This window comes from Spermophilus citellus (assembly GCF_964194105.1).
Source record: "Spermophilus citellus genome assembly, chromosome: 13".
NCBI classification, from domain to species: Eukaryota; Metazoa; Chordata; class Mammalia; order Rodentia; family Sciuridae; genus Spermophilus; species Spermophilus citellus.
The window spans coordinates 25,626,987-25,644,473 of NC_138193.1; the positions used below are offsets into that span (position 1 = coordinate 25,626,987).

A 17,487-nucleotide genomic window follows, 5' to 3' on the forward strand; every position below is an offset into this window, starting at 1 on the left:
GGACCTTTCTTGTTTTGTTATTATTGGTCCTTAAAATCGACAGTGAAAGCAACAGGAACACTTTGGTGGAGAAATGGGCAGGGGATGTAAACAGGCAGTTCTCAGCAGTGAAAATCAGAACCACCGACAGCATGAAGAGGCGCTGGGCTCCTTCACAGGACCGCAAGCTGCAGCAGCACCCAGGAGCGCTGATGAATAACTGAGGTGGTTGGGGTGCACATAGTCCAGCGGGCACAAGAGACTGCTTGTCCATGTGCACAGGGCAGGGGTCCCCTCTACACCTCTGTCACCGGGGCAGGGGTCCCCTCTACACCTCTGTCACCGGGGCTGGATGACTGCTGTGTACACTGCCTGGGCACCGTAGGCTCAGTGGAATCTGCCTCAACTCGCCAGAGGCCCATGGCACCTCCCTCCAGCTGTGATGGTCAAAATGTCAGCAGACACTACCAACATCCTCTGGAGCCAGGACAGCCCCAATTGAGAGCCACTTGGAATTAGGCCAACATTGGGCTGCATACAGCCTCACGAAGACTGTTTAATTGCCATTCCACGTCAGGGAACAGAGGTGCAGAGGCCAGGTCACTTTCAGTGGGTCACACGGGAAGTCTAGCACCTGTGGCTCAGCCCACTGACCTGTTACAGCACAGCCTCACAGCTCCACTGTCTTGAGGGTGGGCTGGGCACATGGATGCAGAGGGGACAATGTGCTCATCCACCCTACACCTGGTCCTACAGAGTGCCCGTCACCCCATGCCTGCTGTACACCTCAACATCTGGCCCGAAACCACAAGGCCCCTTTCCTCTTGGCTGTTTGGAACCCTGAGCCCCAAGCTGCAGGAGGGCAGGGTCTGCCCAGGGAACACCAAGGTGGATGGATGTGGGCTGGGGCAACGTCTGGTGCAGAGGAATGCCTGCAATCTCTGGGTGGGAACAAATGGCGAAGTGCCAATGAGCACACAACCAGCTGTTCCTACACTTGCCTGAGGACAGTCACCTCAACAGCCTGACACTCCAGGCCTTGCCTTGGGGCACTGTGGGTCCTAGTAGGTCTGGCTCCCTCACAACCAGAGCCTGAGGACAAAGGTGCTGCCTAGAGACTGGGTCCGATTCCCACTGGTGAAGGTTCCGTTCCTGAGGTGCAAACTTCTCACGCTGCTGCTGTGGCTAGGTGTCCCCCTGGAGACTTCTAAGCCCAACTCCTGACCCAGAGCTGGGAGGCAGCCACTGGCTCCTTGCTGCCAGAGCCCTGCACCTGTCCATCCTGCCAGGGGCCCCTGGGGCAGCTGCCAGGCCTCCCGGGAGCCCCTTAGCAGGGCACCCACAGGGTACCTGTGGAGAGCTTTGCCAACCCCTGCCCGTTGCCCACAGTCCATGCTGTGTAGGTAGGGACCATCACTTAGGAGAGATTACCACACTGAAAGGTGATGAGGCTGCCATTTCCAGTTAGGGCTCAAGTCCAGGGCTAATCAGTTGCACATAGGACCACCCTGGGACTGTGGGTTCCTAGGCCCAGCCAGGCCGATGACATCAGGACTTCTGGGTGTGGGCCTGGAACAGTCTTACAGGCTCCTCCAATCTAAGTGGACCTGGACACCAAGGGAGGGGGGTGGGTGGCCTGGGAACCTTGGCAGCTTTGGCCCTGCTTATTCTGGTGGCAGGCTAGAGGGAGCCGTGGGGGGTCAGCAGCTCTGCTGCCTAAGCTGCTACCCCAGGGCCAGGACACTCTCTAACCAGCCCCCAAGCAGAGGTCTCTCCTACCTCAAGAGCACTTTCTGGACTCCCACAGACAAGGCTCTGCTCAACTCTAAGCTCAAAACTGAAGTCTGAGGCTTCCTACGTGGGTTCCTAAGCTCAGGTGGTCTGTGGGTGAAGGTCCACGGAAGGTCCCGACCCTTCATTGAAACAGCCCGGATCAGCCACAGAGGAGAAACCTCCTCACACCCACTAGAATGGCTACCGAAAACAGGCCCAACAAGACAGGGCCAGAGGACGAGCCCCACGCACACTGGAGGGAAGAGTGGAGTGGCTGCTGTGGGAAGGTCTCACACCAGCATCTACTTCTGGGTGCACAGGACAGGGAGAAGGGTCCCTGAAGATACCAAGCACCATGTCCACGACAAGCTGCTCAATAGCCTGCTCTGGTCCAGGACCTGCAGAATTGTGGGCAGATCACCCTTGGCTGAGAGTGCCCGCCTGGGGGGTCCTGTCCCGCAACACAGAATGGACTCAGGAGAAGGAACGTTTCCAGTTTGGGACGGGGACTGGGAAGGTGCCTCATGCATTCCTGTTAAGTCTCACATGACTGAGGATGGAAGGTCATGGGCACAGCTGCAGGGCTGCTGAGATGATTTTGTCACTGTCACCGAGAACCCAGAAAGGAGAGAGTAAGTGAAAATGAACTACTCTGAGAGGAAAGTAGGTATGAACATGGCCATGCTCGAGGCAGGGCCAGGGGGTGCCAGGAACTGTGGCTGGCTGGCCCCATTCATGGACGCCCTACAGTCTCCTGTTTCAGTTAGAACGACTCTGCAGCCTGATCCTCTTCCTTGGTCTTGGTGAAGCACCCCAGGCCCAGGATGGCCCCTGCTGCCGACCAGTACCACCCACAGGCCACGATGGTCCTTGCCTTTTACCAGTACCACCTCCAGGACAGGACAATCCCTGCCTCTGACCAGCACCACCCACAGGCCAGGATGGCCCCTGCTGTCGACCAGCACCACCCGCAGGGCAAGTGCACCCCAAGACAGCCCCTCATGCTGCCCGGCATCACCCACAGAGCAAGCGCTGATGGACGCAGGTGGTTCCCTAGGGACCAGGACCTCAGCAGAGTGAGGGTGTGCTGAACCTCAGCCTGCTCCTGTACCTCATGCCCAGGGCCTGGGTGGGCTGACACCTGGCAACACTCAGCTGTAAGATCACCTGGAGGTCTCCACTTAGCAGGCTGTCCCTCTTCAGGACAGGCCCCCACAGGGACCCCACTCCTGTGCCCAAGCCTTGCTGAGTCTGGAAGACCTCACCATGAGGTCCTGGTTTCCACTAGTTTTGCCTGTGTGGGCAGAGGTGGCACAGCTGGGTCCCACCACAGGTCGATGCCCCCTCTTCCTGGCAAGGCCCACCTTGAACCCCTGACCACAGCCCAACATACTTCCACACCTAGGCTGGCCTAGGTCCTCCTACACGCTGTCTGGCACTGGTCTGCAAGGGGCACTGTAGGGGCAGGCGGGAGAGGCAGTGGGCTAGATCTCCCAACACATTCCCAAACCAATGCAGGAGGAAGGCCCTGAGGCCCAACTGCCAAGAAATTCCTGCTTCAGACTTCTCAATTTCAAACACAGAAACCACAAACAGGGGAAAAAATTCTAGAAACAGTCCTTCCTCCCAACAGCTAGTGCGCGGTGTTTATTATCAAGCCTGAGCTGGAACACCAGACAAAAGCAGAAACTGCCTCTGGTGCCCCCAAGCGCCTGCACTGGTCCTCTCAGTGGCTCTGGTCTGAGAAGGGTGCCTGCTGTGGTGCTGGGGGCACAGCTGGCAGAGCCCAGCCCCAGTGGGGAACTCGGGCTTGGTGGGAGTGAGCTTCTGGGCCCTGGAGAGGTGCTCCCAGCCGTGGGGCCAGTCTGGTCTGGGCACAGCAGCAGGGCCAGGGCCCCACCCCAGGCACAAGGTGCCATGCTGCTCTCAGCCTGGAGTCCTGGGGCAGCAGTGTTCATGTTCCTGCTCCTCAGGAGACCCCAGAAATCTTGCCTGCAGTGACTGACCACTCGCAGCCAGGTCATCTTTCCTACTCTGGAAAACCCTTTCCAGTGAGTAACTGGGCTTTGTCTGGGATTCTGCTGCCAGGTCTCCTGCAAGAAGAGGGAAGCCCTGGCCCCATAGGGACACAGGGGACATCAGGAACCTCGTTAGAGACCCCGAGATGGTAAGCAAGGATGAGTGCTGCTGGTGCCCAGCCCATGGCAAGCTGCTTTCTCTGCCCTGGAGCTGGAGCTTCTGGTGCTCTCGGGTGAGGGCCAAGCCATGCCCATGAAGCCTCCTGGTGGGCAGCTGTGCAGCAGTGACCATTGCTACCTCAGGGGCTGCTTGAGCTCAAACAGGCCTGTTCCACCCTTGACAACCTTCCCGACCACGAGGCAGGCTGAAGGGGACCTCAGCTCATCATGGGACCCTGCAAGAGACATGAAACCCATTTCAGAGGGCCGAGGGAAAGTTGGGGGTGAGGTGAGGGCACTGGGGACTCCACGTGAGGTGGTGTGACTGGGCCCAGGACCTGAGTCCCTGAGGCTGAGGTCATGTGTGTGGGTCTGCTCCAGGGGGAGCTTCAGGAAGGCCGTCCCATCTGCTGCCACCCTCTACCCTGAGCCCGCCCTCGCATGCAAGGTGCAGTGGAAAGGTCCCTATGCGAGGCCAGGGGGCAGGCCTGGCACCAGCCCTGCACTGACCCATCATGGTGGCCTGCTTCAGAAACTGGAAACTGGTCTCAAATGTCATCTGCTGGAGAGGGGAGGAGTTCGACTGGATGCCAAAGCGATTCAGGGGCTTGTAGACCCCCTCGAAGCACATGTAATCAGCAACCAGGGAGAGATGGCGAGGATCAACGGCAATGCCTGCGGTCAAGCAGACAGACGGAGGACTCTGGCCAGACTGCCTCCAAGTCGGCACTGGGGCCTGGCCAACGCTGGGCTTTCCTCAGCTCCCTGTCCCCTCCTGCCTCCCACTCCCCCGCAGCAGCGCAGGATGCGAGAACCAACCATAGCTCTCCCTGGGAAGGGAGCCCCGCGACAGGACAGGCCAAGCCCTGCAGGGAGCTCCCTGAAGAGATGGCAGACCAGACGCAGCCAGGGCCTCGGGTACCCACACCAGGTCTCCGCCGGGGTGGGGGCTGGCTGCCAGCACTCTGAGGGGCTGCACCCTGAAGGTCTCCCTAGGCGCTCGTACCATACACGGCAAATACGTCCTTGATCTCCTTCTCAATCACCCGCAGGGCGGCCTCGATGCCATACGCGCTGGCCATGGCGTGGATGTCGTTGGAGTAGAGGCGGCGCAGGTCCAGCACCTGAGGATAGAAGGAAGGAGTAGTGCTCTGACCCCCACCCTTGGAGCTGGTGGCTGGGTGCAGCATGGCAGGAGTCAGGAGAGGCAGGCTGGCCATGCTCCAACTGCTCGCTGTCACGACCAGAGTGCGGAGGTTCAGGGCGGAGGGACCTCCTTCACTACTCCTCTAACACACACTAGAGAGGGAGAGCCCCCTCAGCAGACGACTGCACAGGCCTCCTCAGGGTGCACAGCAGACAGGTTGGCCACGGGGTTCTGCAAGGCCTTGCAAAGGCCTGTGGCTCCAAGCCTCCTGCAGGCACCCAGGCTGGAGGGGGCATGGCCTCAGCAGAAGCCACCGTCCACAGGAGCCAGGAGGGATAGGCACCTGCCTGGTCCTTGTTCAACACACCCTGCAAGGGAGCCACGTGGAGCCCCGAGGCTGGCTGGGGGAGTGTGGGCTCTTCCTGTTCAACCTAAGGCATCTCAGACTTCGGAGAAACCCTGGTGCCCATGAGCAGGCTGGGGGTACCCAGGTGAGCAGGGCAGCAAAGTTTCTGACAAGTACTTTCAAAAGGTTGTAATTTCAAGAAATAAAATTGTACTCAGACGGGTCTGGGAAACTCGATCTACTCAGCAAGCTGAGGAGGGGCGTGCCCAGGAGCCCCAGAGGGGGCGAGGGCGCACACAGGGTCCGGCAGGGGCACAGTACCTCAGCATACTTGAACAGCTCTGGGAGGTTGATCCCCTCCGTGCTCAGCATGAGCTCCTTCCCGTTCCTACTGGAGGTCGTTTCACTCAGGAGGCACCGGGTGATGCCCCTGGTAGAGTAGACCACGGTGCTGCGGGCCAGGGATGCAAGCAGCGAGCCCATGTCAAAGTTGGCCTTCACCAGAGGCAGCTTCATGGTCACCTACAGCAAGAGCAGAGCTAGGTGGACGCTCGCAGCCCCAGGCGTGGCCAGGCAGGGGATGGTGCCTGGCCACAGGGTGCTGAGCCCCACCACCACGTTCCAGGTGGGACGCCAGAGGCGGCCAAGACTTAGGGGCACTCAACTGCACCCTGCTGCCTCTCAGTGGAACCCCTCAGCTGGACCCAAGGGAGGATAGGGACACCTGCAGAGGGGTGGTGGCCAGGGTCCCTGGGGGGAGCTGATGGGTCCTGCTGCTGGGGGGAAGCAAGCCTCAGTGTCTGGGGGACTGCGCAAAGCCCCATGTGTAGAAGACACCGTCCCTGAGCCACCAGAGGAACACGTGTGGGCCGTGCTTTTGGGTAGAGGTCTGTGTCACTTCCAGGTTCTGGAAGGGCCCTGGGATGAGGCCTAGAGGCCACAGGCTCTCAGGGACTGTGTGCAGGGGGAGCCCAACCTTGGGCTGGGCCCAGCTGGGCGCCGCTGACCTGGCACCACAAGCTCTCCGCGGTGTCATACTGGTAGTCCTCTATCATAGAGTGGGCCTCCCGCACAGCCTGCACTCGACGCTCCACGGCCTCGGCTCCCTGGGGCCCTGGGCAGAAGGGAGGGCTCGGGGGCGTGTCCTCATTGGGGCCTGAGCCTGTGGCCTCATCTGGCTCACGGGCCTGGGGGCCACCTTCACCGTCGGCGTCCCCTTCCTCCTGTGCGTCCTCCTCCTCCCCTTCCTTCTCCTCCTCCTCCTCCTCGCTCTCGTAATCCACCTGGTGGAGACGACAGTGCACGGCTGCCACAAGGGCTCACCAGCCCTGCAGAGCTCGTGCCCCCTGCTGCCCACACTCCCAGCTCCCTTGCCCTTCCCCAGGCCACGCTCAGTCCTCTAGCCTGCCATGTCCTGGCAGGGACTGTGACGGGGACTGGCTGGGGAAGGGGTGCGCCATACCTGCACCGTAACACAGAGATGGCCTGACGTCTGCCCAGGCTTCCCTAGTTCTGGGGGTTTCCAGCACGACACAGGGTGAGGCCTGGGAGCTGGGGAGAGCCCTGGAGTGTCGGGAACAGGGCCTCACCATGCTCGCCTTAGCCAGAGCCTCACCTCCTCCTCCTGCTTCTGCTTGCGCTTGGCATCGGAGGCGTCAGCATCCCCCTCCTCGGCGTCAGCGTTCATGATGTCCCCTTCTTCCTCCTCCTCCTCCCCTTCCTGCTCACCCTGCGGTTTGGGGCAAGGAGAGCAGTGATTGGCTCCAGTGCCCAGCGCTCTGGGAATCAGCCTCCTCCCTCATCTTCACCCCCTCACGCACCACTTCAAAGACGTGCACTTCCCCCTTCTCATGGTCCTGGGGATTGAGCCCGGGGTGCTCGACCACTGAGCTGCACCCCAGCTCTTCTGCTCAGACAGGGACTCGCTGAGCAGCCCAGGCTGGCTCCAAGTCAAAGGCAGAGCAAAAAGAGGTCAGAAAAAGGACTTCAAAGGCTCAGTGCAGGCCAACACTTAACGCCCACCCTCAGGCTCCTTGAGAGCAGAGATGCGTGTCCCCAGGCCCCAACCTAGGGCTGGGCGGGACCATCACATCCAGGAATAAATGTGGCTTGCTGGTGCTCAGAGACCAGCAAAAAAAATGCCGAAGACCAGCCTACCTGGGGAAGTGCCCGCAGAGCACTGAGCAGGGACGGCCCTTCCCAGAGAGGACTTCGAGCCCGCCAGCGCCCAGCCCTGGGTCTGGCTGCGTGGCTCCACTCACCCGCCTTGTCTCCGACTCCCCTGCGCCTTCCAGGTCCTGCTGTGTGGCTCTCCGAGTGTTCACGCTTCTGAAGCTGGAGTCCTTACTGTGCTTCTTTCTGACGGACTCCATCAGGAGCCTGAAGAACCTGCGGTGAGAAGGCGGCCACACGCCTCCATCAGCACCAGCATGCCTGCCCTCCCCTGACTGCCAGGCAGGAGGTGAGTGATGCCCACAGGGACAGCACCCAGCAGAGCCAGCCTCTCCTGTCTGCTCGCTCTGCCCTCATCTGAGTGGCACTCAGCATGTCAGGAAGCACCAGCCCCACGGCAATGGGCCTGCTCTGCAGAAGGTGCTGCTGGACCCAGTGTCACGGCTCTGAGGTGACACTCCGCAGGCTTTCACTCACTCCCTGCACACCTTTGCCAGGGGAGCCCCGGTGGCTTTCATTTAACCAGGATGCCAGAATTGGCTGTAGGTCAGGAACCCAGTGGCACCAGGACCTTCCCTGCCTCTCCCCGAGCAGCATCTCCAGAACCCACTCTGACCAGAGGAGTTGCTCCTGACTGCGAGAAGGAAGGCCTGGGACAAGTGACAACCTGTTCTGTGGCAACCAACCATGTCTACAGGCTGGAAGCAGGTCAGTATGACCAAAGTCAACGGTCACCCAGAGGCTGGGGCCTTGCCTCCAGTCACTACTTAGAGGGTCCCTCAGGGCCTTGCTTATCCTGTCCCCACAGGAGCTTTTCATCAGACCACCGAAGCACACCCAACTGGGGGACAAAGCCTGCACATCCAGCCAGGGGTCCACTTGAGCCCACCCTGAGTTGGCCCAGGGCAAGGCAGGTGTGGCAAGATGGGCTCCTGGCCTGCAAGGAGCTTCAGAGGCTGCTCTGCAGAACAGCAGTCACTGTATCATCTCTCAGATGACCCTGAACTGTCTAGACTGTGGTGGCCTCAGCTCTGAAGCCACCTCCCCAGAAGGCTGCTGGCCTCAGCCCCAGGTGTTGTGGGGCCTTGGCTCGCAGCCCACCTGCTGGAGGCACCACTCCTCAAGGCGAAGTGGGACTGCCAACGTAACTCCTAAGCAGCCTCCCTGGCCCCAGCCTGAGCTTAGCCTCCCTGACCTCCATCCCCGTCTCCAGCGACCAGGACTGGTTGAGGGAAGTGGACGGGCCACTGGGCAGCACGTGGAAGGCGTGCTACAGGACGTTTTCCTGGTGTGCATAGGCTCTGCCTCTGTGACTGCCCAGAGCAAGGGAAGCGATGGCCCGTGGTGACAGCTTCCAAGGTCAGCTGTCAGTGAGCAACTGAAGGGAGCTTCCCACCCCACACAACTGACAACACACTGGGAACATGACCCTCGGCAGTGTCCACAGGGGCCTGGCTACGGCCAGCACTGTTGCTCGGAGAGTCAGACTTAGCAGAGACACCAGCTGGGACCAGAGGCCAGCGTCGACAGCTCTCTGCTTCACCCTTGGTCTGCTTTCCAGACGGTTCTCAGAGTCTCCAAGCAACAGGCACCCGCAGAAAGGGCCACTGCTCAGGCATCTCCCTCCAGGGATGCATCCCTGTCTTGGTCCTAGAGCTGGGAGGGGAGGGAGGAGGGGAGGGGGGAGGGGAGGGGAGAAGCCAAAGGAAAGGGGGAGAGGGAGCAGGGAGGAAGTGGAGCGAGGAGGGCAGCCCCAGGGAGGCTGGATCTTCTGAGTGTACTCGTGGCCCCTGGGGTGTTCTGAAGGCTCTCTGAGGCGGTCATACGGCTGCATCCCTGCAAACCGCAGGCCAGACACAGCCTGCTCCTTCTCTATCTTTGCCTGGGCGTTCGGAGCCCCTCTGCTGGAGTCACCAGGACTACTGCCCCTCAGAGTGCCTGCATTGGCCGCGTCCATCACAGCTTTTCAAGCGCACAAGCAAAACCCAACTTGGAGCTCAAAAAAATCCTTCACTTCTGAACAAAGCAGGGCCGTCACTTACAGGAAGAAATAAACACAAAAAACAAAGCGTGATTTACTCTCTCCACTTCTAAGAGGCACCACCAGCAGAAGGAGCTCAGTCTGTCCTGGGGAGGCCAGGGCCTCAGGAGAAGAGGGCTGGCCCGCCCACTCACCCTCATGGACTATGCTCCTAAGTCCCACTTCTCAGAAGAGGACTTCCAGGACAGCACAGAACTCGGCCATACCTGCTCCTCTGCCGATGGGCAAATTGGCAGGCTGGAGCCTGCATGAGGACTGCCTGGCGGAGTAAACCTCCTGCCCGGGACGCCCAGCCAGGGACTATCCACAGGGCTGAGTGCACACCCAAGATGGTTATCCCCACAGCCCCTGCCCTGAATGCCACAGGGCCAGTGTACAGGGCCACCTCGTCTTTAGGGCACAGGGAGGTGGGGGCCGAGAGACAGAGAAGAGCGTGGGTGGAGGGCAGGGAGCGCGCTCCTTTGCTTGCCATTGTCTTACAAGTGAGATCAGCTCTGGGAGCACCCGGGAGAGGTTGGGACTAGAGCCAGCGGCCAGGGGTCAAGTCCTGCCAAGACAGGGGATCTGTGTAGGCCTAGCAGCCTTCGTAAAATGGGAATTAGTTGGTGGTATTTCTAAAAGCAAAAGCATGTGATCATATCACCAAGGAAAATTTAAAAAGGAGGAAGGCTTTTTTGTTTCAAAAATCAGAAAATCTGGCCACGTCTGGCCTGTACCTGCAAGGGATAGATAGCCACTCACTAAGACAGCCTACACACTCAAGCCTGCATGGGCCTCCCGCCTGTCCTGACACCAGCACTCTTGGCATATGGCCTGTGCCCTTCTCTCCTTCATCTGATACAAATATGTACACGTGCTATTTAGTTTTGCAGTCCGAGAGATCCAGCCTATGCCTTTCCAATGTCCAAGGAAGTTCATTCCCGTGACCATCAGGGGCCAGAGGCTCTCTGTGATACTGGTGGCAACCCTGGTTACAGAGGTGGGCTCCTGGGCAGCAAGACACTGCTGGGTGCTCACCAGGCCTCGCTGCTGCGTGCACCCACAGCCCACCCAACACCAACACCAACACCAACACCACGCTGGCTCCTCCTCTCTGCTGGGCACAGTTCCACGCCTCCATGCTACAGTGAGACGAACTGCTCCCGCCCCTTGGCACAGGAGAGGACCCGGGTTCAGGGATTATAAGGGCCAACAAGGTCTTTGGGTCATCCCCACAAGCCAGACTGGACAAGGGTTCCAGATTAAGTGGCAGGGCCCACTCTTTTCCTGAACACGTACTTGTAGGGCTCAATGGACAAATGCACCCCACCCCTGGAGCCCTGGAACAGGATTGCTCTTGGGCCAAGGTCAGTTACAAGCATGGCCTGAGCCCTGACCTCGTTTCCATGAAGTGCAGGATGTCCTCGGGCCTCAGGCACTTCTCCTGCTTGTAGTACTCATGTGGCAGGAACTGGAACCGCAGCTGGTACACCCGGAATTTGTTCTGTTTTTCTCCCATACAGAAGGACTCCTGGACGTCAACTTTCTGCAACACCTAGAACCAGATGGACAGATGGACCTGACTCGTCCCAGCCCCAGTGACCACACTGCAAACAGGAAACCTAGTAGGTTCTGGGGGGAACAGCAGCTGGGCCACAGGCCAAAATTCTAAGGAAACTCCAGTGAGCTCTGTTAGCATGGATCCTTGGGGGTGGCGGGAGCGGACTCCAGCAGCTTCCAGAGGACGGCGGGGCCTCAAGGCCCAGGCTCCTGCAGGGCTGGTAAGCCATTCTTGTGGGGACATGGGGTGCCCTAGAACTAATGGTTATCTCCAGAGCCTCCTGATTCATCCTGCTCAGCACCTGGTAGAGATAGCATCTCTCCCACTGCTGGGACTACAGCCGAGGGCTGAGCAGCTGGGATGGTCTTTGCTGCAGAGGGGACAATTCAGGACAGTGTCTCTACCCTGAGTGCAGCTGGGCTGAGTCAGTTACCTCCTCTAAGCACACCCTGGTGAGCTGCTTCTTCAGGCTCCTCACTTTCCTTAGGGCTTTCTTGGTGTTGAACACGGGCACACTCATCATGGGTGTCTTGATGTTGGCGCTGGCCACCATGAGAATCTCCCTCAACCTGTCACAGAACAAGGGCCCAATTTGCTCATGACAGGTAACCAGATTCCTTGTTTGCATGAAGCTTTTTCTAGAAACATCAGTGGTGTGCTGGGATGGGAGTGGCCTTGCAATCTCATTGAGCAATATGCTGAACCAGACCCCAGCTCCTGCCTGCTGTGAGACGGCGAGGGACTGTCGAATCCCTCTCAAGGGTAGGGCTGAGCCTAACTCGCAGGGTGACTGGGACACAGGGCACTTAGCCAGCCTTCAGGACCATCTAGCATGTCCATCAGGCCTCGTTCACTCCGCAGGCTGGAAGCCATCAATGAGAGTGCAGGATGGCGGACTGACTCATATTTTCCCCTTGCCTGGTGGCTGTCTTACCGCAGTGTGCACGCATGCACCTGGCAGGTCAGGGTCAGGGTCAGGGTCAGGGTCAGGGTCTGGGTCTGGGTCAGGGTCTACATGTGCGGTGTTCCTGGAGCTGGGCAGCAAAATGGCCCTGTGCAATTCCACAAGAAGGCCCAGAAACCTGAAACTGGACTGGCAGAGAAGCAGCGGCGAACCTCAAAGGCCGAGGTATCCGTCTGGCCACAGAAACCAGACCAGCTCCCCCAGTTCCAGTGCTGACCTCCACTTTGACAGAACCCTGTCTGTCACATGTTCGCTCACTCTCACGAAGTAGCCTCTTCCGTAGAGGGCCAGCCCTATACCCTTGTGCCCGCACCTTGGGATACCCAGGGTGACGTTCATCTCTCCTCTGCCTGCAAAGTGGAAGGTGTTCAGGGTCATCTGCGTGGACGGCTCCCCGATGCTCTGGGCGGCCAGCAGGCCCACAGCCTCACCCGGGTCGCAGAGCGAGCGCTGCCATTTGAGATGCAGCAGGGTCCTCAACCTGGAGGTGGACAGGGCAGGCATGCAGTGGCCACAATGCCAGAAGCCTCTTTCTAGGCTTCCTAGGTGAAAGATCCCATTAACCTCTGGGTCCTGGCTAGTGACCTTGCAGTGTCCTAAAATAACACGATGACGTCTCCAGCTAGGGGTGCAGCACCAGACATTCATGAGAACGTCACACATCCACCCAGACCAGTGACTGCAGGTCCCCTCGGCTCTGAGGACTTGTGGCTCATCCCTCATTCCTGTTTCCCATTGGCAGTCTGGAGAGGGCCGAAGCCTCCTGGTCCAGACAGGAGAGGTCAGGAAGGTTCACAAGGCACCAGTGGCAGGAGGAGCTCCATTACTCAAGTGGCTGCAGACCACACGGGGGTAGCCATGCTGTGCTTCTGCTGACCTTGCCCAGGCAGGACAGGGCTTGACAGAGGCGGTATGAGCTGCTGCGGGTGAATGGGAGTGTGTGGCAGGCAGCAATAAAGCTGTACCTCCTGGTAAGTCCTTCCAGGCCCTTCCTGAGCTGCAGGGACAGCCCGGCTGGTGGCTGAGGTAACCATGTCACAGTCCATATGGAGAATCTGGTCCCCCCAAATCCTCCACTGCTCCCCACCTCCTGGCCAGTGTGAGCCCACTCCTGACCCCACCAGCCTGGGCTTGTGCTTCACCAGGGAAGATGGCCTCAAGGTCCTCAGGAAGCTGGTGGGAACAACCAGGACCAACGTCTATTAGGCACTCCTGGGCCCTTCTGATGCAGTGACCCATCATGCTGGCTCACTCAGCCCATGGGCTGTCTCCCTTTCTGCAGAATCCCTCTGAACTGAGGCCTCCCCGCAGCCCCTTCATAGGCCAGAGATCCGCAGCTCAAAGGATCACTGCGGTCACGGGATCCATGTCCTCATGGAAAGCTGAGGACAGTATCCCTGGGCAGTGAGTGACTTACCCAGGGCCACAGAGTACCCAGGAGCAGAACAGACTGACCCTGACTCTTAGCCACGTCTACCCTGCCAAATAGAGCGTCATTTCTGCAGACCTCTGTCCCAGTGGTGCCCCTTTCAGGTACTGGTCCAGACGAGAGGAGTGCTCTCTGCCCTGCTCTGGCCAGCCTCAGGGCGTGCTCAGTGCCCTTGCGGTCTCGCCTCCCTCCCTCCTGCTAGAGGCAACCTTGGAGGCGGCCCTCTTCCTAGGCTGGGTGGGGAAGGGCCTGAGAGGCAGAGCTCCTCCCGTAGGCACCAGGCAATAAAGCAAGGTCGTCACCTGTCCAGAGAAAGCTCCGATTTCTTGTAACTCTTTTCTGCTTCAAGTGCCCATTCTTGACTGTAGTCATCAATCTTTTTTTCAAAATGTTCTGACACAGACGCCAAGTAGATATCTGGGCGCCAGACAGACAGACTGGGGTCAGGACAAGGGGCCGCCTTCCTGTGGTACTTCTGCCGGCTCTTCTCATCTAACTCGTACCACATCTGCAACACCTGCAGGAGGGCAGGAGGGTATCAGCTGCGGGAGGGCTCTCTTGGGGTTCCAGTGGCATGGGGGCTTAAAGGCCCTGGTTCCAGGAGAGGGGAGGGCGAGAGGAGGATGAGCCTGCCTGTGTGAGGTCAGAAGCACCCCAACACTTAACACGAGACAGCCCTCTGTGCAGGGCCCACTGCGTGACCATGACCAGGGACCCTTTGTCCTGGCTGCAGGCACAGGTAGACCGCCTCCAGCGTTTACTGCCCAACTGCGACTCCTCTATGAAGTCAGAAGGGCAGTGAGAGGCCCAGGAGAGGCTGAGACGGGCCTGCCCTGGGCCAACCACACCGAGGCTGCAGAGGAGGCCTGATCAGGTCCTCCCACACGGGTGTCCCCAAGGCAGAGAGCCAGCTTCTGGCTCCCAGCTGTGCTCTACCACAGGAGGATGCAGCAGCATAGGGAGAGAGCAGGGAGAGGCCCTGGGCACCACTGCTGTCCCTCCCAGGGTCCCACCAGGGCCCGCCTCCAACATCTGCACCAGCCCAGGAGAACCCTGAGCCCCAAGACACCCTGTCAGAGACCCAACTTACTACCCAGTGAGTGCCACTTGGTCTTGGCCTTGTCACCTCACATCCTCTCAGGAGCAGCCCCCACCCTCAGCCCTGATGGTGCCCAGAGCCTGGAAATGCTAGGCGCTGGGGACACAGCACCCTAGTGTCACCTGCTGGGCCTCTGGGCTGCGACCATTCCTGTTCTCGCCTTTCAGGTTCAGCGCCCTCACAGCGTCCTGGACCTTCTGGGAATAGCTCAGGAAGGCTCCCCTTCTCGGCGGCCCGCTGGAATGCCTGCTGTGCCATTTTTTGATAGCTCTGAAGTGGCGGACGGCCTTTTTGGGATCTGCTCTGGATAAGACTTCATGGAGGTGCTTGGATCTCATTATCACCTGATGACGAAGACAAAGGACACAGGTACCGTGAGGGACGAGGGGTGGCAGAGGGCCTGAGCACAGCCTCCTGGGGCCCCAGGGAGCCTTCAAAGTGCCCCCATGAAGACGAAGCACCACTGCCAATCAGGGCCTCAGTGTGTTAACAGAGCCGGGGGGGGGGGGGGGCGGTGTCAGGAGCCGCGGGCATGCTCAGGGCCCTCCAGGAACAGGGGGAGCCTCTGGGAAGAAAATGTGGGGACAGGGATGGCCCCAGAGAGGCAGGACTCTGCACCCAAGCACTCTCTCAACCCTGCTATCAGCCCAGCACTCTCAGAGGGCTTGGCTGTTTCCGCTCCCAGTCTGCACTATGGGATGCTGAGTCAAAGGCAATGGTCACTACTGGGCCACGTGGAATGAGTGCTGGGGCCTGGGTTCAAAGGCTGCCTCTGCTGTAAGACGGGCAGGCTACTGCCTACCTTCCCAAGCCGCGGTGAGGCCGCCCCTGGACAGTGTCCACCGAGCACTGTAGCTCAGGACCTGGTACACAGCACCTGCCTCCACCCCGCGGCTGTCGCACCTTCTCAAATGATCCAGGTCACAGGGCTCTGAGATCCTGCTTTACAGCCCTCCCACTGGACTCCAGAGGCCACACGGCCATGGTGGCACCCAGGGTGCTCAGGCCCTCAGACCCCAAGTGCAGCCAGGGCAGGCCCGGGCAGTGGGCCTGGCATTACCTCGTAGTTGCTGGCCAGGAAGGGGAACTGCTTAGGCTGCAGGAACTGCGTCTTGGGGATGTCCAGACCGTCCTCCCCATACAGGAACTGCACCACGCTGCCGTCGCTGTCCCGGACCGTCAGATCGTACTGGACTACCAGCCCCTCCAAGTGTTTGATGATGCACCTGTCAGGAGGCCACCTGAGGGCCAGCTCTACGAGGGCTGGCCACACAGCCCTGCTGCTAGCATCCACCCTGCACCCCAACAGCCAGCCTGCCTGCACCCTCTCTGCTGGCAGTGCCCCCGCAGATGCCTGTGCCTGGCCTCCATGGCTCCTGCCCTTCTCTTCCAGCAGGGCCTGGTGCCTCCTCGTGCGCACTCTGACGTCAGTGGGCCTTGGGACTCCTGCCCGCACATGGAGCCAGGCAGGACCAGACCTGCCTGACCACTCATGTCCTGGTTTTCCTAGGCTACACGTGTGTTTCTGAGTGGCTGGGGATGGAGGCAGAACTGTTGCTCAGGAAGGAGTGGCCGTGCGGCCAAGCCATGGAGCGTGGCCACCGAGCCTGGGTGCACTGAGCACTCCCCACTGGACACTGCTGACTGCATGCAGGCTCCTCCCCAAAGGCTACTTCAACTCTACTCTCCCCTGTAGCCTCTGGAGCCAGGGGGAAGCAGAAGGAAGGGCAGAGCTGGAGCCTGCAGGAACAGCCCCACCCTGCTGGCCAATGGGGCTCCCTCAGGACCCAGCCTGAGCACTCTCCACTCCCAGCCCAGGTCCCAGCAGGGGGTTCTCTGGGCACAGAAGGTTCCCAAGGGAGGGTCCCTGGAAGGCAGGGCTCTGCCACCTGTCCTGCTGGCTCTTTGGAGTTAGGACTCGTCTGGACTTGATCTTCGACTCCTACATGCCCACCGTGGTGGGATGAGGACTCCCTGTCCCCTTTCCAGGCAGGGGAAGACACCAAAGGGACACCTAGGCCCAAAGGGACACCAATTGCAGGCTCAGAGGCAGGCACAGCTCATTCCCACTCAAGATCCTTGCCGGCACCCATGTCCTCAGGGATGGCAGACCATTAGGTGGGAAGGACACCTACTGGTGCGTCTGGCCACCCTGGAGAAAAAAGTTGTCATGATCCCAAGAATCGTCCTTGAAGGTGGAAGCAAGGCCCTGGGATGCAGGCCCTGCCGTAGGCACACGGTTCTCACCTCTGTAGATAGCCGGAGCGGCTGGTCTTGACTGCTGTGTCCACCAGGCCCTCACGCCCCGCCATGCAGTGGAAGAAGAACTCCTGTGGGAGAGCGGGACAGGAACACCACAGGTACTGAACGTGCGCTTGGGGACCTGCGGCCTTTCCTGACAGGTGTCTCTCTCCTTCCCCAGTCTCCAGGGCTCTTGGCACTGGACAGCTCCAGTGGCCTCTGCCTCTTCCTGCCCATGGCAGGATCAGAAGCATCAGCTCCCACCCTCAGGACAGGACCCCACATCCCACTTGGCACTGTCTGCCCCACGCCCGCTCTATCTTCCACCCCAACAGGCAAACAGAGTAGTGTGGCATGCTCCAAGCTTCTGGAAGCAGCCCACGGTCAGAGCTCATCACCGCTGTCCTCAGCCCACCCCATAGGAGCTGGGGAAGGCAGTGGCTTCCTGACCCCCCTCCTACTCTGTCACATACAGCAATGCTGGCCACCACCCACTAGGAGGACTCTGCAAGCGCTCAGGGCTGCAGCCTATGAGAGCCTCCAACATCCCTCACCAGAGACCACGATGGCCAGGAGAGC

General features: G+C 59.9%; 1 protein-coding gene across 2 annotated transcripts in view; it reads right to left on the reverse strand.

The window, feature by feature from the left end:
• Positions 1-3,369: 3,369 nt before the first annotated feature.
• POLR1A (RNA polymerase I subunit A) overlaps positions 3,370-17,487 on the reverse strand; it is a 57,169-nt gene continuing 43,051 nt past the window's right edge. For both annotated transcript variants that reach the window (XM_081265013.1, XM_081265014.1), the window contains 14 exons: positions 16,915-16,997; positions 15,728-15,893; positions 14,790-15,011; positions 13,871-14,085; positions 12,453-12,620; positions 11,609-11,744; positions 11,012-11,169; positions 7,684-7,810; positions 7,038-7,151; positions 6,430-6,705; positions 5,744-5,944; positions 4,936-5,053; positions 4,440-4,604; positions 3,370-4,165 (listed from right to left, as the gene is read on the reverse strand). In XM_081265013.1, coding sequence (XP_081121139.1) covers positions 4,065-4,165; positions 4,440-4,604; positions 4,936-5,053; positions 5,744-5,944; positions 6,430-6,705; positions 7,038-7,151; positions 7,684-7,810; positions 11,012-11,169; positions 11,609-11,744; positions 12,453-12,620; positions 13,871-14,085; positions 14,790-15,011; positions 15,728-15,893; positions 16,915-16,997 — 2,250 coding nt within the window. In that variant the 3' untranslated portion in view covers positions 3,370-4,064. The remainder of the gene's footprint in view (positions 4,166-4,439; positions 4,605-4,935; positions 5,054-5,743; positions 5,945-6,429; positions 6,706-7,037; positions 7,152-7,683; positions 7,811-11,011; positions 11,170-11,608; positions 11,745-12,452; positions 12,621-13,870; positions 14,086-14,789; positions 15,012-15,727; positions 15,894-16,914; positions 16,998-17,487) is intronic.